Here is a 17835-nt window from a genome sequence, read left to right as displayed (position 1 = left end):
CTTCTGAGCTAAATACAACTTCCAACTCCTTCAAGATAGACTGAACCCCCTCAACTGGGCTCTCCAGGCCAAGGGAGACTCCACTTCAGGCATCAGGAGAGCTGCAAGACCACCGAGAAGAAGCCACGAGAGTCAAGACCAAGATCCACCCAGAGGAAAAGTGTTCTTGCCAGACATCAAGGGAACCACATCAAGGGCACCGGGATTGTGGCGCACCTGGCTGAGTGTCAGCTGCATTAAGATCACTCTGACCAAAAGGTCATGAGTTCGAAGCCAGCCCGGGCTGGAGTGGGTGTCCAGCCATTGTGTAGCCCGTTGTCGACCTTTGCAACCCGAAAGACAGCTGCATCTGTCAAGTAGGAAAATAAGGTACCACCTTGTGTGGGGGGCTAAATTTAACTAATTTATGAGGCCATAAAGAAAAAAGACTCCGGGGAATGTGGAATGCGGAAGAACTTCATCGGTGTCATTGATGGACGATGGAAAGCAGCAGCTCCCCCGGCGGCCAGAAAAAAAGTTAAATAGCCTTGGTGTATTTGTGTGTTAAACGTGGTTTGTCAAACTGGCATTGAATGTTTGCCATATATGTGTTGACTGTAATCCGCCCTGAGTCCCCTGCGGGGTGAGAAGAAGGGCGGAATATAAGAACTGTAAATAAATAAATAAATAAATAAATAAATAAATAAACAAACCACTGACCGCAGAGGGAAGCTGAGGAGGAAACACAACAGACAAACCACCTACAGACCCACCAAGAAAATCCAACCAATGCTCCATTCAGCAAAGGACAAGAGGGATCCTCTCGCCTCTGCAAGAGTTTACCATTGTATCCCATGCAGCTGTGGACAAGAAGTCTCCAGAGGGACCACCAAACGCAGCAGCATTGCCCAGACACGCATCAAGGAACATGAAAGGCATGCAGACTCCTTCAACCAGAGAAGTCAGCCATAGCAGAGCACCTGAGGAACCAGCCTGGACACAGCAGATTATTGGAGAACACAGAAATGCTGGACCACTGTCACGACCACCATGTCAGGCTACACGGAAAAGCCACTGAAATCCACCAGAAGCATGTGGACAATGTCAACAGAAAAGAGGAAACCATGAAAATGGTCAAAATCTGGCTACCAGTATTAAAAAAACTCAAAAATTAGAACAGCACAACAACAGAGAGGAAACGAACAAGGACATCTAATCACCTCTCAACAAAAGATTGCTCCAGGCACTGCCAGGCCATCAAATGCTAATCAGTTGAAAGATTCACACCTAGCTCCAGCAGACAAGAGTCCTTTGCCCCACCCTGGTCATTCCACAGATATATAATTCCTTTTGCCTAGTTCCAACAGACCTCACAACCTCTGAGGATGCTTGCCATAGATGTAGGCGAAATGTCAGGAGAGAATGCTTCTAGGCCATGGCCATATAGCCCGAAAAACCTACAACGACCCAGACCTCACTACTTCTGAGGATGCTTGCCATAGATGCAGGCAAAACGTCAGGAGAGAATGCCTCTAGACCATGGCGATATAGCCCGAAACACCTACAACAACTTCCAACTTTCAGACTTGCACTCTGACCCCCTTTGATAATGTGCCTGGACCACATGACCAGGTTTGGAGGAACTGATCTTGATGTATAGGAATTGTAGTTCACCTACATCCAGAGAGCACTGTGAACCCAGCCAGTGATGGATCTGGACCAAACTTTGCACACAGACCCAACATGGACAACTTTGCATACTGGCAGGGTTTGGGCATGATTGCCCTGGGAATCCGGGAGTTGTAGTTCAACCTTAGCCACAGAGCACTGAACCCAGCCAACAACAGATCTGGACCAAACTTTGCACAGAGAACCACCTGCTGGCTGGGTTTGTGGACAATTGCCCTGGGAATCTGGGAGTTGTAGTTCACCCTTATCTAGATAGAACCCAGCTGATATCAGATCTGGACGAAACTTGGTACACAGAACCAACATAGGCAACTGTGATTACTGGCTAGGTTTGTGGACAACTGCCCTGGGAATTCACCCTTATCTAGATAGAGTTGTAGTTCATCTAGATAGAGTTGTAGTTCACCCTTATCTAGATAGAACCCAGCTGATATCAGATCTGGACGAAACTTGGTACACAGAACCAACATTGGCAACTGAGATTACTGGCTGGGTTTGTGGACAATTGCCCTGGGAATTCACCCTTATCTAGATAGAGTTGTAGTTCATCTAGATAGAGTTGTAGTTCACCCTTATCTAGATAGAACCCAGCTGATATCAGATCTGGACGAAACTTGGTACACAGAACCAACATAGGCAACTGTGATTACTGGCTAGGTTTGTGGACAACTGCCCTGGGAATTCACCCTTATCTAGATAGAGTTGTAGTTCATCTAGATAGAGTTGTAGTTCACCCTTATCTAGATAGAACCCAGCTGATATCAGATCTGGACGAAACTTGGTACACAGAACCAACATTGGCAACTGAGATTACTGGCTGGGTTTGTGGACAATTGCCCTGGGAATTCACCCTTATCTAGATAGAGTTGTAGTTCATCTAGATAGAGTTGTAGTTCACCCTTATCTAGATAGAACCCAGCTGATATCAGATCTGGACGAAACTTGGTACACAGAACCAACATAGGCAACTGTGATTACTGGCTAGGTTTGTGGACAACTGCCCTGGGATTTCACCCTTATCTAGAGTTGTAGTTCATCTAGATAGAGTTGTAGTTCACCATTATCTAGATAGAACCCAGCTGATATCAGATCTGGACCAAACTTGGTACACATAACCAACATTGGCAACTGAGATTACTGGCTGGGTTTGTGGACAATTGCCCTGGGAATTCACCCTTATCTAGAGTTGTAGTTCATCTAGATAGAGTTGTAGTTCACCGTTATCTAGATAGAACCCAGCTGATATCAGATCTGGACCAAACTTGGTACACATAACCAACATTGGCAACTGAGATTACTGGCTGGGTTTGTGGACAATTGCCCTGGGAATTCACCCTTATCTAGAGTTGTAGTTCATCTAGATAGAGTTGTAGTTCACCGTTATCTAGATAGAACCCAGCTGATATCAGATCTGGACCAAACTTGGTACATAGATCCAACGTGGCCAACTTCGAATAATGGCCGGGTTTGGGAAGGATTGGCCCACGATTCTGGGAATTGTAGTTCACCCACATCCTTCTGCATTTCCTATTGGGAGCATTTGTGAAAAACAAAAGGGAAGACTGTCTTTTTTCCCTAATAAATAGCATTATTACTTTGGAGGTTGTTTTTCATTACCCGGCACTCCAATCCTGGCCGGCTTTCAGAGCGCGGTTGCCAGAACTGGAATGAAAATAGCCAGCCCACAAAGCAGGAGCGTCAATACAGAAATATGGAGCATGCTATTAAAGAGCCATTAATTGATTTTCTAACCCCAGTTCATTGCTTTTTCTGTTCCGAGTGTGTCGAGGTGATGATTATAATAAGGGCCTCGCTTCCGACACTAATGATGGGGCGAGGGAAGGAAAGACACCTGCAACCGCTGGGTGGAAGGAAAGAAAGAAAGAAAGAAAGAAAGAAAGAAAGAAAGAAGAAAGGAACCCCCTCTTTTTTGAGTGACGGAGCCAACAGAATGCGCAGTCCCCCCAATGGACACAATACTGGCCTCTCCAAACACTTCATGACCCAAAGAAACAAAACCTTGTAAGGAAACACTTCCCAATTCTGTGTCAAACTCCCACCATGTCATTGTATATGGTCCTCCTCCAGATGCTGGACTACAACTCCCATGTTCCTCATCATTAGGCATCATGACAAGAGCAGATGGGAGTTGTGGCACAGCAACACCTGTAATAGGCAGTAAGAGCACCTTGAGCTTCGGAGAGCTTCTGTTCAACCATCTCAGCTTTGAAAAACGTATAATATCACAAAGGACGACCACCTCACCCGCCTCATAGGAAACCTGCTACAAAACAGGAGCTTTTTTGTTGAGTTCCAGGGCCAGAGAAGCAGATGGCGGAAACAGAAGAACGGCCTGCCTCAGGGGAGCGTGCTTGCCCCATCCATGTTCCACATCTACACAAATGACCAGCCACTGCCAGAAGGGACAGAGAGCTTCATCTATGCTGATGATCATGCCATCACCACTCAAGCAGGGAGCTTTGAGATGGTTGAAGAGAAGCTCCCCGAATCTCTAGGTGCTCTTACTGCCTATTACAGGGAAAACCACCTAATCCCTAATCCTATATCATATATATAATCTCACAAAGGACGACCACCTCACCCACCTCATAGGAAACCTGCTACAAAACAGGAGCTTCTTTGTTGAGTTCCAGGGCAGGAGAAGCAGATGGTGGAAACAGAAGAACGGCCTGCCTCAGGGGAGCGTGCTTGCCCCATCCATGTTCAACAGAGAGTTTCATCTATGCTGATGATTGTGCCATTACTGCTCAAGCAGGGAGCTTTGAGATGGTAGAACAGAAGTTCTCTGAAGCTCTAGGTGCTCTTACTGCCTATTCCAGGGGAAACCAGCTGATCCCTAACCCATCTAAAACACAGATACGGGGAGCTGTCTTCATAGACCTGTCAGCGGCTTATGATACCGTAAACCACCGCCTCCTCCTGAGAAAAATGTATAATCTCACACAGGACGACCACCTCACCCGCCTCAGAGGAAACCTGCTACAAAACAGGAGCTTTTTTGTTGAGTTTCGGGGCCAGAGAAGCAGATGGCGGAAACAGAAGAACGGCCTGCCTCAGGGGAGCGTGCTTGCTCCATCCATGTTCAACATCTACACAAATGACCAGCCACTGCCAGAAGGGACAGAGAGTTTCATCTATGCTGACGATCATGCCATCACAGCTCAAGCAGGGAGCTTTGAGATGGTAGAACAGAAGCTCTCCAAAGCTCTAGGTGCTCTTACTGCCTATTACAGGGAAAACCAGCTGATCCCCAACCCATCTAAGAGACAAACATGTGCTTTTCATCTCAAGAACAGACAAGCATCCCGAGCTCTGAGGATTATTACCTGGGAAGGAAGGAATCCCACTGGAGCATTGCAGCGCACCCAAATACCTGGGAGTCACCCTGGACCGTGCTCTGACCTACAAGAAGCACTGCCTGAACATCAAGCAAAAAGTGGTTGCTAGAAACAATATCATACGAAAGCTGACTGGCACATCCTGGGGATCACAACCAGACACAGTGAAGACATCTGCCCTTGCGCTGTGCTACTCTGCTGCTGAGTACGCATGCCCAGTGTGGAACACATCTCACCACGCTAAAACAGTGGATGTGGCTCTTAATGAGACATGCCGCATTATCACGGGGTGCCTGCGCCCTACACCACGGGAGAAATTACACTGCTTAGCCGGGATTGCATCACCTGACATCCGTCGGGAAGTAGCAGCCAATAGTGAAAGGACCAAGGCAGTGACATCTCCAGCTCATCCCCTGTTTGGGTATCAGCCAGCACGTCAACGACTTAAATCAAGACATAGTTTTCTAAGATCTACAGAGACACTCACTGGAACACCCCAGCAAGTGAGAGTCCAAAAGTGGCAGGCTCAAACCCAATGGCTGATACCAAATGAGAGATTCCCCCCTGGGCACACAGAAGACTGGGTGACTTGGAAGGCACTGAGCGGGCTGCGCTCTGGCACCACGAGATGCAGAGCCAACCTCAAGGAAATGCGCCACAAAGTGGAATCCATGACATGCGAGTGTGGAGAAGAGCAAACCACTGACCCCCTGCTGCAATGCAACCTGAGCCCTGCCACATGATGCACCAGGGAGGACCTTCTTGCAGCAACACCAGAGGTACTCCAAGGGGACAGAGACTGCTCAAAGGCCATCTAATCAACTACCAAACTTGCAAATTTTGTCTGTTTGTCTGTTTTGTTCTGTTAGAAATGTAATACAATTGACTGGTTGCCCTGACACAACAAATAAATACCTGGAAGTGTGTTTATTTTCGCCTGGCTTCCAAAAGAGCTTTCGCCTTTCCCCAACCTCAGAGCCACCCATGCTGTTGGGTGGTCATTCCCATTATCCTCAGTCCACATGGCAGGTCATCAAAAGGGATGGGAGTTGGCGTTCAATAACATCTGGGGACCCAAACTGGGGCCAAACTAAAGTACACTGACCACTATGTAAAGAAATTATAGTTGGCCATCTGTTTCTATGGATCCTCCGTCCATGGATTCGATAGACCTTGGAAGGCCGGGCTTTAGCACACCAGCTGCAATAAATCTTGCCAATTGAATGATTGAAGCTCGAGTCGGGGTGAGTTTCTGGCCTTTAGACCAGCTTCTGCCTACCTACTAGTTTAAAAACAGCATGCGAGTAGATAAATAGGTACCACTTTAAAGTGGGGAGGTATTTTAAGTCACCCATAAAGAAATGTCAGAAAAATGCCGGAGATTCGATCAAGGAGGAAGTTGACAAACAAAGCTCTTCAGCAGGAAGATGGAACAACAGCACCCCTTGTGGCCAGAACCGAGCACAGCCTCCAAGATGCCGAAGATGGGAAAGCCTGCATATATATCTCTATCTATGTACAGTTGTGTGTCTTGTCATTGCATAACATTGTATATGATAAAAATTATATGAGTAGAACAATTAGGGTAGGTAATTTACGACACCATAAAAATGCCAGCAATCAAAGAACAAGGAGGAAATACCACGATGAAAAGGTGTCATAGTGGATGAAGCGATAGCACCCCCCTGTGGCCAGAATCGACCATAACCTCCAGGCACCAAAGTTGGAAAATGTTGAAATACCCCTATCCGTCTTGTATGTCTAAAAACAGCACTGAAGATTTGCCGTGTCTGTGTGTGTCGTGATCCACCCTGAGTCCCCCTCAGGGTGAGAAGGGCGGAATATTAATACTGTAAATAAATAAATCTATATAAATAAAAATGTAATGTTAGTGTGTGGGATTAACAGAACTCAAAAACCACTGGACAAATTGACATCAAATTTGGACACAAGACACCTCACAACCCAATGTATGTCCTTCACTCAAAAAAATTGATTTTGTCTTTTGGAGTTGTACTTGCTGGGATTTATAGTTCAGCTACAATCAAAGAGCATTCTGAACCCCACCAACGATGGAATTGAACCAAACTTGGCACACAGAACTCCCATGACCAACAGAAAATACTGGAAGGGTTTGGTGGGCAGTGTCCTTTGGTTTTGGAGTTGTAGTTCACCTCCATCCAGAGATCACTGTGCACTCAAACAATGATGGATCTGGACCAAACTCTACACTCTACACATGTGAACACTGGTGGAGTTTGGGGAAAATAGAATCCTGGCATTTGGGAGTTGTACTTGCTGGGATTGATAGTTCACCTACAATCACAGAGCATTCTGAACCCCACCAACGATAGAATTGGGCCAAACCTCTCACATAGAATCCCCATGTGGGCCACAGCAACGCGTGGCAGGGGATGGCTAGTAAATAAATAAATAAATAAATTCTGTGTTTCCATGAGCCAAGTCCAGTTTGTTTCACATGACACAAACCAAGCTCCTGTTTTCTAGGAGCCGGCAACAGGTCAGAGTAAAAGTTGAACACCCAGCTCCCCAAACAGTGCGCTTCCAATGCCAACGCCCTCACCCAAGACACAGAGATCCTCCCACATACACCGTATTCTGCTTCTGCTACGCACCTGTCCAAAGTGCACCGTGATCGGTCGGCGGTCTTCCCGGAGCTTCGGGTCTCTCTTGTCCTCCGGCGGGGAAGGAGCGGTCCGGGGCAGGGAGTCTTCCGGAACCGTGGCGCAACCGTTCTCGGCGATGTCCTGTGTTGGGAGGAAAAGGTGAACAGGCTTGAGCCAGGGCCAGGGATACAAAGGTGATCCCTGGAGATCTGGCAGGAGTGACAATCACAACACAGGAGCACAGGCAGGAAGAACAATGAGCATACAAAGGAATAGCATCACAAGAAAACATACTGCAGGAATTGAAGGCCACACGGTTCTAGTTCAGGTTCAAATCGTCCAAGACAGATACATTAAAAAATATCACAAACTGATAGTCAAGAGAAACAAAACCAAAGCTCTGTGACAGGAAAAGTGGGCCAAAGGCAAAACAACCTGGTTGTGTTGTGGAAGGAGGACTATGGGCAGAACCAATAGAGAGCCAATGCGGTGCATTTGAGTGTCTGACAAAGAGATGGAAGTTCTAGGTTCAAGTCTGCCTTCCCTGGCTGAGCTTGGGCTAGTTCTGGATCTTCTCTTTCCCAAGCCAAATCCAGAGGAGGCCCTCTTGACCATCCCACAACCACCATAACCTCATGACAATGGTCCTTCTCAGGAGTAGTTCCCACCCTCACATGTGTCGTTCGGAAGCAAGAAGCCGTGGAAAGTTCTAGGTTCAAGTCTGCCTTCCCTGGCTGAGCTTGGACCACTTCTGGATCTTCTCTTTCCCAAGCCAAATCCAGAGGAGGCCCTCTTGACCATCCCACAACCACCCTAACCTCATGACAATGGTCCTTCTCAGGAGTAGTTCCCACCCTCACATGTGTCGTTCGGAAGCAAGAAGCCGTGGAAAGTTCTAGGTTCAAGTCTGCCTTCCCTGGCTGAGCTTGGGCTGGTTCTGGATCTTCTCTTTCCCAAGCCAAATCCAGAGGAGGCCCTCTTGACCATCCCACAACCACCCTAACCTCATGACAATGGTCCTTCTCAGGAGTAGTTCCCACCCTCACATGTGTCGTTCGGAAGCAAGAAGCCGTGGAAAGTTCTAGGTTCAAGTCTGCCTTCCCTGGCTGAGCTTGGACCAATTCTGGATCTTCTCTTTCCCAAGCCAAATCCAGAGGTGGCCCTCTTGACCATCCCACAACCACCATAACCTCATGACAATGGTCCTTCTCAGGAGTAGTTCCCACCCTCACATGTGTCGTTCGGAAGCAAGAAGCCGTGGAAAGTTCTAGGTTCAAGTCTGCCTTCCCTGGCTGAGCTTGGCCCAGTTCTGGATCTTCTCTTTCCCAAGCCAAATCCAGAGGTGGCCCTCTTGACCATCCCACGACCACCATAACCTCATGACAATGGTCCTTCTCAGGAATAGTTCCCACCCTCACACGTGTAGTTCGGAAGCAAGAACACGTGGAAAACTTATTTATCAACACAGGTTCTCAATGACCTGCCCAACTGATTATGACACTCTCCTCATCTACTATTTCTATTTGTAAGCCAGTTGTTGGTTTTACAATCTATAAAATGCTCTCAAACAGAGATGTTATTCCATTAAGCAGCCTCTAAAGGTACACAGAAGGGAATGAGGTCAATAGGCCACCTTGACTGTGGCTACTGAAGCCTCTTGCAACTGTGGTTGGACACCTCGTGAAGAGAGATGGCGAGGAAGATCAGATCTTCTAGAGGAAAAGCTGAACCTCAAAAGGAGACCCTGCACAGCCTGTCTTCTCCCCTTGCTCGACATTTTTCACAGAACTTAGATGACACTACCCTTGAAACAAAGGGGACACATCTACTGGGTTGTTCCTTCACACTCATGCCTTTTGTTGACAATGCATCCCACCTCCTTTGTAGGAGGTGAGGTCACACAGGTGCGTTGACCTTCCAGTCTAACACAAGACTTGTTTCCTTCTAACTTGTGTCCAAAGTTGAGAGGAAACAATGCTCACAATGTCTTCTAAACTCAATACTTTCGCAACCGACTGATGAACCTCATGAGATACATTATGGAGGGCAGTCTACAGTTTGGAACCATTCAACTATTGGGACTACACCTTCCAGAATCCAGCCCAAATTGCTAAGGAGATGTTGAGTTGAGGATCCTGGAAGTTACACTCCAAAAAAAGTAACTTTTCCAAGCTCTGGTCAGACCACCAGTCAATTCAGCCCAGTAGCTGTCTAACGGTTCAGAGTGAGGTCTTATTGGAAAAGTCTGGATGGAGCAGAGAGTGGTCTACCAGAGCATCTAAGGTCTACATAGCAATTATGGTCCTAATTATTTATCTGGGAATAGTAGCAGAGCATTCATGCTTCCAATTTTGATTCAATGTCATATATTCAGGGTGGTCATTCTAGTCTTGGTTTTCTCCATAGAGTCTCTGTGTTCTTGCAATCTGCATATCTATTTAAATTTCAATATGATCCATAAATGAGTGGAAAGCGGAAATGTCCAAAGGACAAATGTAAACGACTCCTTAATTAGTTGCCGGGAAGGAACGGCGTGACCTGAGAAGTCACCAGCGCTTGGTCTTTAAGCAAACTGAAGTGAACCGGTGGCTTGAGGAAAGAGCCGAGCGTGTCTATGCGTGTGCGTATGTGCATGAGCCATGTAATGAAAGCATGTTGGAGGAGGCGAAATTGGGGGCCCGAGGCAGGCAGGATCTCCGAGAAGATCAGAGAAGATGGAAAGACTTGGACAATCAGGACTGTGGAACAAAGCCTCCAGCGCGGTGAGCCTCAGCCTTCAACCCCTTTGCAACAATGTCAAGGAAATAATGCTTGGTAAATATAGAGAGAGCGCTGCACGCACATGTGACCCCGAGGCCAACGGCTTTGATGGACCGACCTTTGACATGCCCCCTCAAGTTCTACTCTTGCTCAAACACGATAATGAGACATGTAAGCTGATAGCCAATTAGAAATGATTCTTTTGGACACAGGATGACCTGACACACTCGGGTCAAGCGAAACAAAGGACGGATGGACCTTATGAACGGCTTTGTCTGCTCCAGATAGAAAAAGGAGAGACCTTTTCAGATCCAGCTGGTGGAGCCGTGGTCGGCCAAGATGGGCAAGAAGTCTGGAAGAAGGGAATTAAGGACTTGTTACAGGGAAGAAGCCTCTCGGTGGAAACTTTGTGCGGATGGTTCAAGGACACCTTGCCTTTGTAGAACACAACAAAGGGCAGCATGAAAGCAACAAGAGACACAGATGTGAGCAACACAACTTTGTCTCAGGTGTTTGGAGGCCACGTCTTATGGAAGCAAGGCAGGAAAAGAAGGTCAACGCCAGCAGAAGCAGCTCGACAGGTGGGTGCGGCAGCCCTTCTAATTGCACCCATAAGCGCAGGACGTAAAACAAAGGAGACAAGAACCCAGAGAGACAGGCCGGAGAACGAGATAGAGGAAGAAGTCCCTGGGCCACTTCCACCCAGACAGGCAATGCAAGGGAAGAGTCAAGAGCAGTGGTGCTCGACTTCTGGCCCGTGGACCACCAGTGGTCCACAAGGCAAGGGATACAAAGCAGAGAGACCCAAAACATCTAAGCCAAGGATCTGATGATAGTGGACAGTTCAACCAAAAACATAAATCTTGGTGGCTTGGTCTTTAAGTTCCTGGGGTGATTTGGGCACTGATTCAGAAAGTTGCATTGGATAATCAGAGCATAATGACCCAAAAAGCTATAGACCAATCTCCCTGTTGTGCCACCTCTACAAAGTTCTGGAGAGACTTATTTTCCATAGAATTACGGAAAAAATAGACCCCTGTCTGATTCCACAGCAAGCTGGCTTCAGGAAAGGCAAAAGCTGCACATTGCAAGGGCTGAACCTGACTCAGCACATAGAAGATGGCTTTGGAAGGCAGCAGATCACAAGTGCTGTCTTCATAGACCTGTGAGCAGCCTATGAGACTGTGAACCACCATTGCCTCCTCCTGAGAAAAATGTATAATATCACAAAGGATGACCACCTCACCCGCCTCATAGGAAACCTGCTACAAAACAGGAGCTTCTTTGTTGAGTTCCAGGGCCAGAGAAGCAGATGGCGGAAACAGAAGAACAGCCTGCCTCAGGGGAGCGTGCTCGCTCCATCCATGTTCAACATCTACACAAATGACCAGCCACAGCCAGAAGGGACAGAAAGTTTCATCTATGCTGATGATCGTGCCATCACTGCTCAAGCAGGGAGCTTTGAGATGGTGGAACAGAAGCTCTCCGAGGTGCTCTTACTGCCTATTACAGGGAAAACCAGCTGATCCCCAACCCATCTAAAACACAGACATGTGCCTTTCACCTTCAGAACAGACAAGCATACCGAGCTCTGACGATTATTACCTGGGAAGGAAGGAATCCCACTGGAGCATGGCAGCGCACCCAAATCCCTGAGAGTCACTCTGGACCGTGCTCTGACCTACAAGAAGCACTGCCTGAACATCAAGCAAAAAGTGGGTGCTAGAAACAATATGATATGAAAGTTGACTGGCACAACCTGGGGATCACAACCAGACACAGTGAAGACATCTGCCCTTGCACTATGCTACTCTGCTGCTGAGTACGCATGCTCAGTGTGGAACCCATCTCACCACGCTAAAACAGTGGATGTGGCTCTGAATGACACATGCCGCATTATCACGGGGTGACTGCACCCTACACCACTGGAGAAACTACACTGCTTAGCCGGTATTGCACCACCTGACATCCGCCAGGAAGTGGCAGCCAATAGTGACAGGACCAAGGCTCTCAAAAAGGAGAGCTGATAGAGGAAAACAGGTGCCATTTTTTTAAATCGGTAGGCCAAATAAAGCCAGAAATAGGTCTAACATCTGGGGCACCAAGATGTGTTTTGGGTTGTTGTAGGTTTTCTGGGCTTTATGACCATGTTCTAGAAGCATTCTCACCTGACGTTTCGGCTGCATCTATGGCAAGCATCCCCAGAGGTAGTGAGGTCTTACAACTGTATTCTCAATTCGCTTCTGACATGACAAATAAATAGCAAATCATGTTGCTTAACCATGGTAGTGGTTCAAGTTCATCTAATTTATCTTTAACAGACCAAAATGGAAAAAGTGTTATGGCAACCTCTGAGGATGTTTCCCATAGATGCAGGTGAATGTTTCAACTGACCACCTTGATTAGCATTTGATAGCCTGGCAGTGCCTGGGGCAAACTTTTGTTGAGAGGTGATTAGTTGTTCTTGTTTCTTTCCTCTCTTTTGTTGTGCTGTTGTAATTTTAGTGTTTTTTAATACTGGTAGCCAGATTTTGTTCATTTTCATGGTTTCCTCCTTTCTGTTGAAATTGTCCATATGCTTGTGTATTTTAAGGTGGTCGGGTGAAACATTCCCACCTAGCTCCAGCAGACAAGAGTCCTTCATCCCACCCTGGTCATTATTCCACAGATATATAAACCGTTTTTCCTAGTTCCAGCAGGCCTTACTACCTCTGAGGATGCTTGCCATAGATGCAGGCGAAACGTCAGGAGAGAATGCCTCTAGACCATGGCCATATAGCCCAGAAAACCTACAACAACCCAGTAATTCCAGCCATGAAATCCTTCGACAATACAAGATGTATTTTGTTGGCAAGTAAAATTGTCATCAAGTCAACTCATGGCAATGACAAATGAGAAACTTTCAAATCTTTCTTGGAAACTCGGGGTTATGGCCTCCTTGATAGAAGCTGGATCTAGACTGGCCTATAATTCGGTTTCAGAATGCAAATTAAATGCATTGAGCTGGAGTATATGAGTCTGCGCCTTCTGAAAGTGGAGTGTATGGCAACGCAGATCCAGCCGGAGTCTCTCCACCGAGAAGGCGGCCTTTCCTTTGTCCTTCGTCCTTCTTCTCCCTTCTCAAACATCGCTGGGTGTTCAAAGGAGTCACGTTCTCTCTCACAGATCTGATGGAGGCAAACAGAAGCTAATGAGCTGTAGAGAGCTTGCGAAGATGTTCAGACCGATCTTCTGTCGCCAGGATGAGGATGGAGAGAAAGGCCTTTGTGTCAAAGGCGATTCGGAAGTTGTCCTTGCTTTACACCTTACGTAGGAAGGTCTCCATGGAGCTTCCATTAAGTTCTGGGTCGTTGCTGTTTTCCACACTTCTCCCACTGGTTAAATTTCCATAGAGTGAGGTCCTTGGGTAAATGTTTCGGACATCTGTAGGGATACCAAGGTGCTTGTTTATAAAGCCATTCCCCTCCCAACCCTGCTCTATGCCTGCGAAACGTGGACTGTCTACAGACGTCACATCCAGCTCCTGGAACGATTCCATCTGCACTGCCTCCGGAAAATTCTGCAAATCTCTTGGGAAGACAGACGGGGAAACGTCAGCGTGATGGAAGAAGCAAAGACCACCAGTATTGAAGCGATGGTCCTCCGCCATCAACTCCATGTTGTCCGGATGCCCGACCACCGTCTCCCAAAGCAGTTGCTCTACTCCGAACTCAAGAACGGAAAACAGAATGTGGTGGGCAGGAAAAGAGATTGAAAGATGGGCTCAAAGCCAACCTTTAAAACTCTGGCATAGACACTGAGAGAGAACTGGGAAGCCCTGGCCCTTGAGCGCTCCAGCTGGAGGTCAGCTGTGTCCAGCAATGCTGCAGAATTTGAAGAGGCACGAATGGAGGGCGAAAGGGAGAAACGTATCAAGCCAACCCCGACCGAGACCGCGTCCCACCTGGAAATCAATGCCCTCACTGTTGGAGAAAGGAGCCGTCGGTGGCTCAGTGAGTTAAACCCCTGTGCCGGCAGGACTGAAGACCGACAGGTTGCAGGTTTGAATCTGGGGAGAGGCGGATGAGCTCCCTCTATCAGCTCCAGCTCCTCATGCAAAGGGGACATGAGAGAAGCCTCCCACAAGGATGATAAAAACGTCAAAATCATCCGGGTGTCCCCTGGGCAACGTCCTTGCAGACGGCTAATTCTCTCACACCAGAAGCAACTTGCAGTTTCTCAAGTCACTCCTGACACGACCAAAAAGTGTTGGAGAACATGCAGGTCAAGAATAGGGCTCCACAGTCACCTACGGACCCACCATAACACTGATCCTGGAAGACTATCCTAGTTGGCCAACGAGGGATCGCCTAAGTAAGTAAGTAAGTAAGTAAGTAAGTAAGTAAGTTTCTTGAGTAATGTCTGAAGCATCCCTTCCTTCAATACATGAATCCAGTGAAGAGCAAATCTCTCCCGTTTGCTTTGTGTCATTACGGCGCCCTTGAAAGTGGCACTGAAGGTGTTGCACAAGGGTTGAACTTGGAAGTCTCTGTTGGAAGGAGCCAATGAATTAGCAGCCTCCTTTACAACCGGCCACTGATTGCTTTCCATTTCAGGACTCGGATTGCGCGGATTGCGGCCATTGGTGATGCTGAGACGACACCCGTGTCCTCCGGTCCCTTCCGCGCCTGCCCTTGCGCTGTGGCTCAATTTGACCGAGTTGTCATTCAAAGGAGTCAGGAAAGGGAAGGCCTCCTTCTTCCATTTGACGAAATGGAGCAAACAAGCTCCGTTTTGCGTTTGTTTTCTTTTTCTAAAGGTGTCGCTGGGCACAAAGTGAAGCCGCCTCCGCCGCCCTGTTCTCCGCGAACCATCATTTGCTCTCGGTCGGTAAGGAGGTTGTGCAAATGATTGCCTTTTTTGAAAGCCCAGGCCACAAAGAGAAGAAGAAGAAGAAGAAGGAGGGATGGAGAGGAAGGGAGCCCCGCTCAACCGTATTAGAAGAGGACCTTCCATACACTCCTCCGCTGACCCCTCCAGAGGTCAACCTGGCATTTCCCCATTTGCAATTCAAACCGGGCGCCGGAGCGGACCGAGGGCAAACGCGGGCTCTTGATTATATCGGCGAGGTCATCATTGCTATGCACAGTCGGAAAGAGCCATTCTCCCTTCCTCGGCGCATTATCAAATTTTCTGTACAAAGAAAGAGAAGGCATCCCTATTTGGCAAGCGAGATCGCAAAGGTGGGGCGGGAGGTTTGCCAAAAGCCGGGGCGCGTTTCATGTTAATGCCGGGAAATATACGGAGGGGCAGCGCGGGGTCAGGTCCGGAGCAGGCTCAAATTGGTCGGGGAACACCGCCCGGGTTCAGGTAAAGAGGGGCCCTTTCCGATGCCTTCCGATGCCTTCCTTTTGTCTCTCTCTCCATCTCCCGCGCTCACACACGCAAACACAGAGGCAGAATCCCACTTCCAGAAAGTAAAACTTGTCATTAGCGCATGAAACGGGAGGCAATCTCGGCTGAAAGCACATGGAAAACGGCACAGGCTGGGCTCATGGATCTGTCAACAGCCCCGGCTCAAAGGTGTTCTTCTTGCTCTTCGTCGCACCTCAAATATGGTGAAACCTTCTTCCCTAACATGCCTTCTCCGTCTTCAACCGCGTCGCGTTTGGCAGAATGAAAGGGCGGAGAGGAAAAAGGACATGCAAATCGCAAAGGAGCAAAGACTCTGGACCAGATGAGAGGTGCGGAAATTTTCCTCATTTCAATACCCAAAGGAGTTCCAATGTTGGATGAAGAAGCTCAACAACAACAACAGGTTATGGGCAAGAGTGGGGTCTGTGGGCATTTGAGACACACCAGCCTGGAATTCTTGACTCAGGTTGAAAAGAATGGAAATAATGGCAATCCAATGATAATGCGAAAGGAAGAAACATGAATGCCAGACTCATCTGATCTCTTTTTTTGATAGAGTTACAAGCTGGGTAGATGCGGGGAATGATGCCGTGGATGTCTGGATTTCAGGAAGGCCTTCTTCGACAAGGTCCCCCATGACCTTCTGGCAAGGAAACTAGTCCAATGTTGGCGAGGCAAAATGACGATGAGGTGGATCTGGAATTGGTTAAATGGACGAACCCAGAGGGTGATTCTCCCCAAGGCTTCCTCCTCTTCATCCTGGAAAGAAGGGATGAGTGGAGTGCCACCCGCAGGGTTCCGTCCTGTGCCCGGTCCTGCTCAGGATCTTGATTAATGACTTAGATGAAGGGTTCGAAAGCAGAATGCAGATGACACCAAATTGGGAGGGAGAGCCAATACTCCAGAAGACAAGAGCAGGATTCAAAACGATCTTGACAGACTAGAGAGATGATGGGCCAAAACTAACAAAATGAAGTTCAACAGGGGCAAATGCAAGATACTCCACTTTGGCAGGAAAAACGAAATGCAAAGAGACAGAATGGGGGACAATGCCTGGCTTGAGAGCAGGGCGTGTGGAAAAGATCTTGGAGTCCTGGTGGGGAGGAAGGTGAACATGAGCCAGGAATGTCATGTGGCGGCAAAAAAAGCCAATGGGATTGTGGCCTGCATCAAGAGGAGCCTAGTGTCTAGGTCCAGGGAAGTAATGCTCCCCATGCTCTATTCCACTTTGGTTAGACCACACCTGGAATATTGTCTCCAATACTGGGCACCACAGTTGGAGAGAGATATTGACTCTAAGCTGGAATGTGTCCAGAGAAGGGTGACTAAAATGATCAAGGGTCTGGAGAACAAGCCCTATGAGGAGCGGCTTAAGGAGCTGGGCACGTTTAGCCTGAAGAAGAGAAGGCTGAGAGGAGACATAATGAGGGCAATGGATAAATATGTGAGAGGAAGCCACAGGGAGGAGGAGGGAGCAAGCTTCCTTTCTGCTTCCCTGGAGACTAGGACGCAATGGAACAATGGCTTCAAACTACAAGAGAGGAGATTCCATCTCAACATGAGGAAGAACTTCCTGACTGTGAGAGCCGTTCAGCAGTGGAACTCTCTGCCCCGGAGTGTGGTGGAGGCTCCTTCTTTGGAGGCTTTTAAACAGAGGCTGGATGGCCATCTGTCAGGGGTGCTTTGAATGCAATATTCCTGCTTCTTGGCAGAATGGGGTTGGACTGGGTGATGGCCCAGGAGGTCTCTTCCCACTCTAGGATTCTATGAATTTATTATTTATCTTGATTTAATGATCCCTTTTCTCGCTATGGATCTCCTCTTACTTGTGTTGTCTTCTCCCCAGATGCTGCATTCTCCAAAGTTTGCCTTCAACAAACAAAAAACTAATCTCAAGGCCATTTGGTGACCCTCTGATTTGGAAATCATGTTCTGCCCACCACAATCTAGGCCTGGACACAGGGGCAGATGATTTGGTGTCCTTGGGATCTCATTAAACTACAGCTTTCATTCACTTTCACCTCATC

The 17835-nt window shown here is 47.8% G+C and overlaps 1 protein-coding gene across 5 annotated transcripts in view; it reads right to left on the bottom strand.

The window, feature by feature from the left end:
• DENND1A (DENN domain containing 1A) overlaps positions 1-17835 on the bottom strand; it is a 364486-nt gene that overhangs the window by 42863 nt on the left and 303788 nt on the right. For all 5 annotated transcript variants that reach the window (XM_060757606.2, XM_067471741.1, XM_067471740.1 and 2 more), the window contains one exon: positions 7664-7795. In XM_060757606.2, coding sequence (XP_060613589.2) covers positions 7664-7795 — 132 coding nt within the window. The remainder of the gene's footprint in view (positions 1-7663; positions 7796-17835) is intronic.

Source organism: Anolis sagrei, chromosome 11 (genome assembly GCF_037176765.1).
Source record: "Anolis sagrei isolate rAnoSag1 chromosome 11, rAnoSag1.mat, whole genome shotgun sequence".
Classification (NCBI taxonomy): domain Eukaryota; kingdom Metazoa; phylum Chordata; class Lepidosauria; order Squamata; family Dactyloidae; genus Anolis; species Anolis sagrei.
This window is presented reverse-complemented; position numbering and strand designations above follow the sequence as displayed.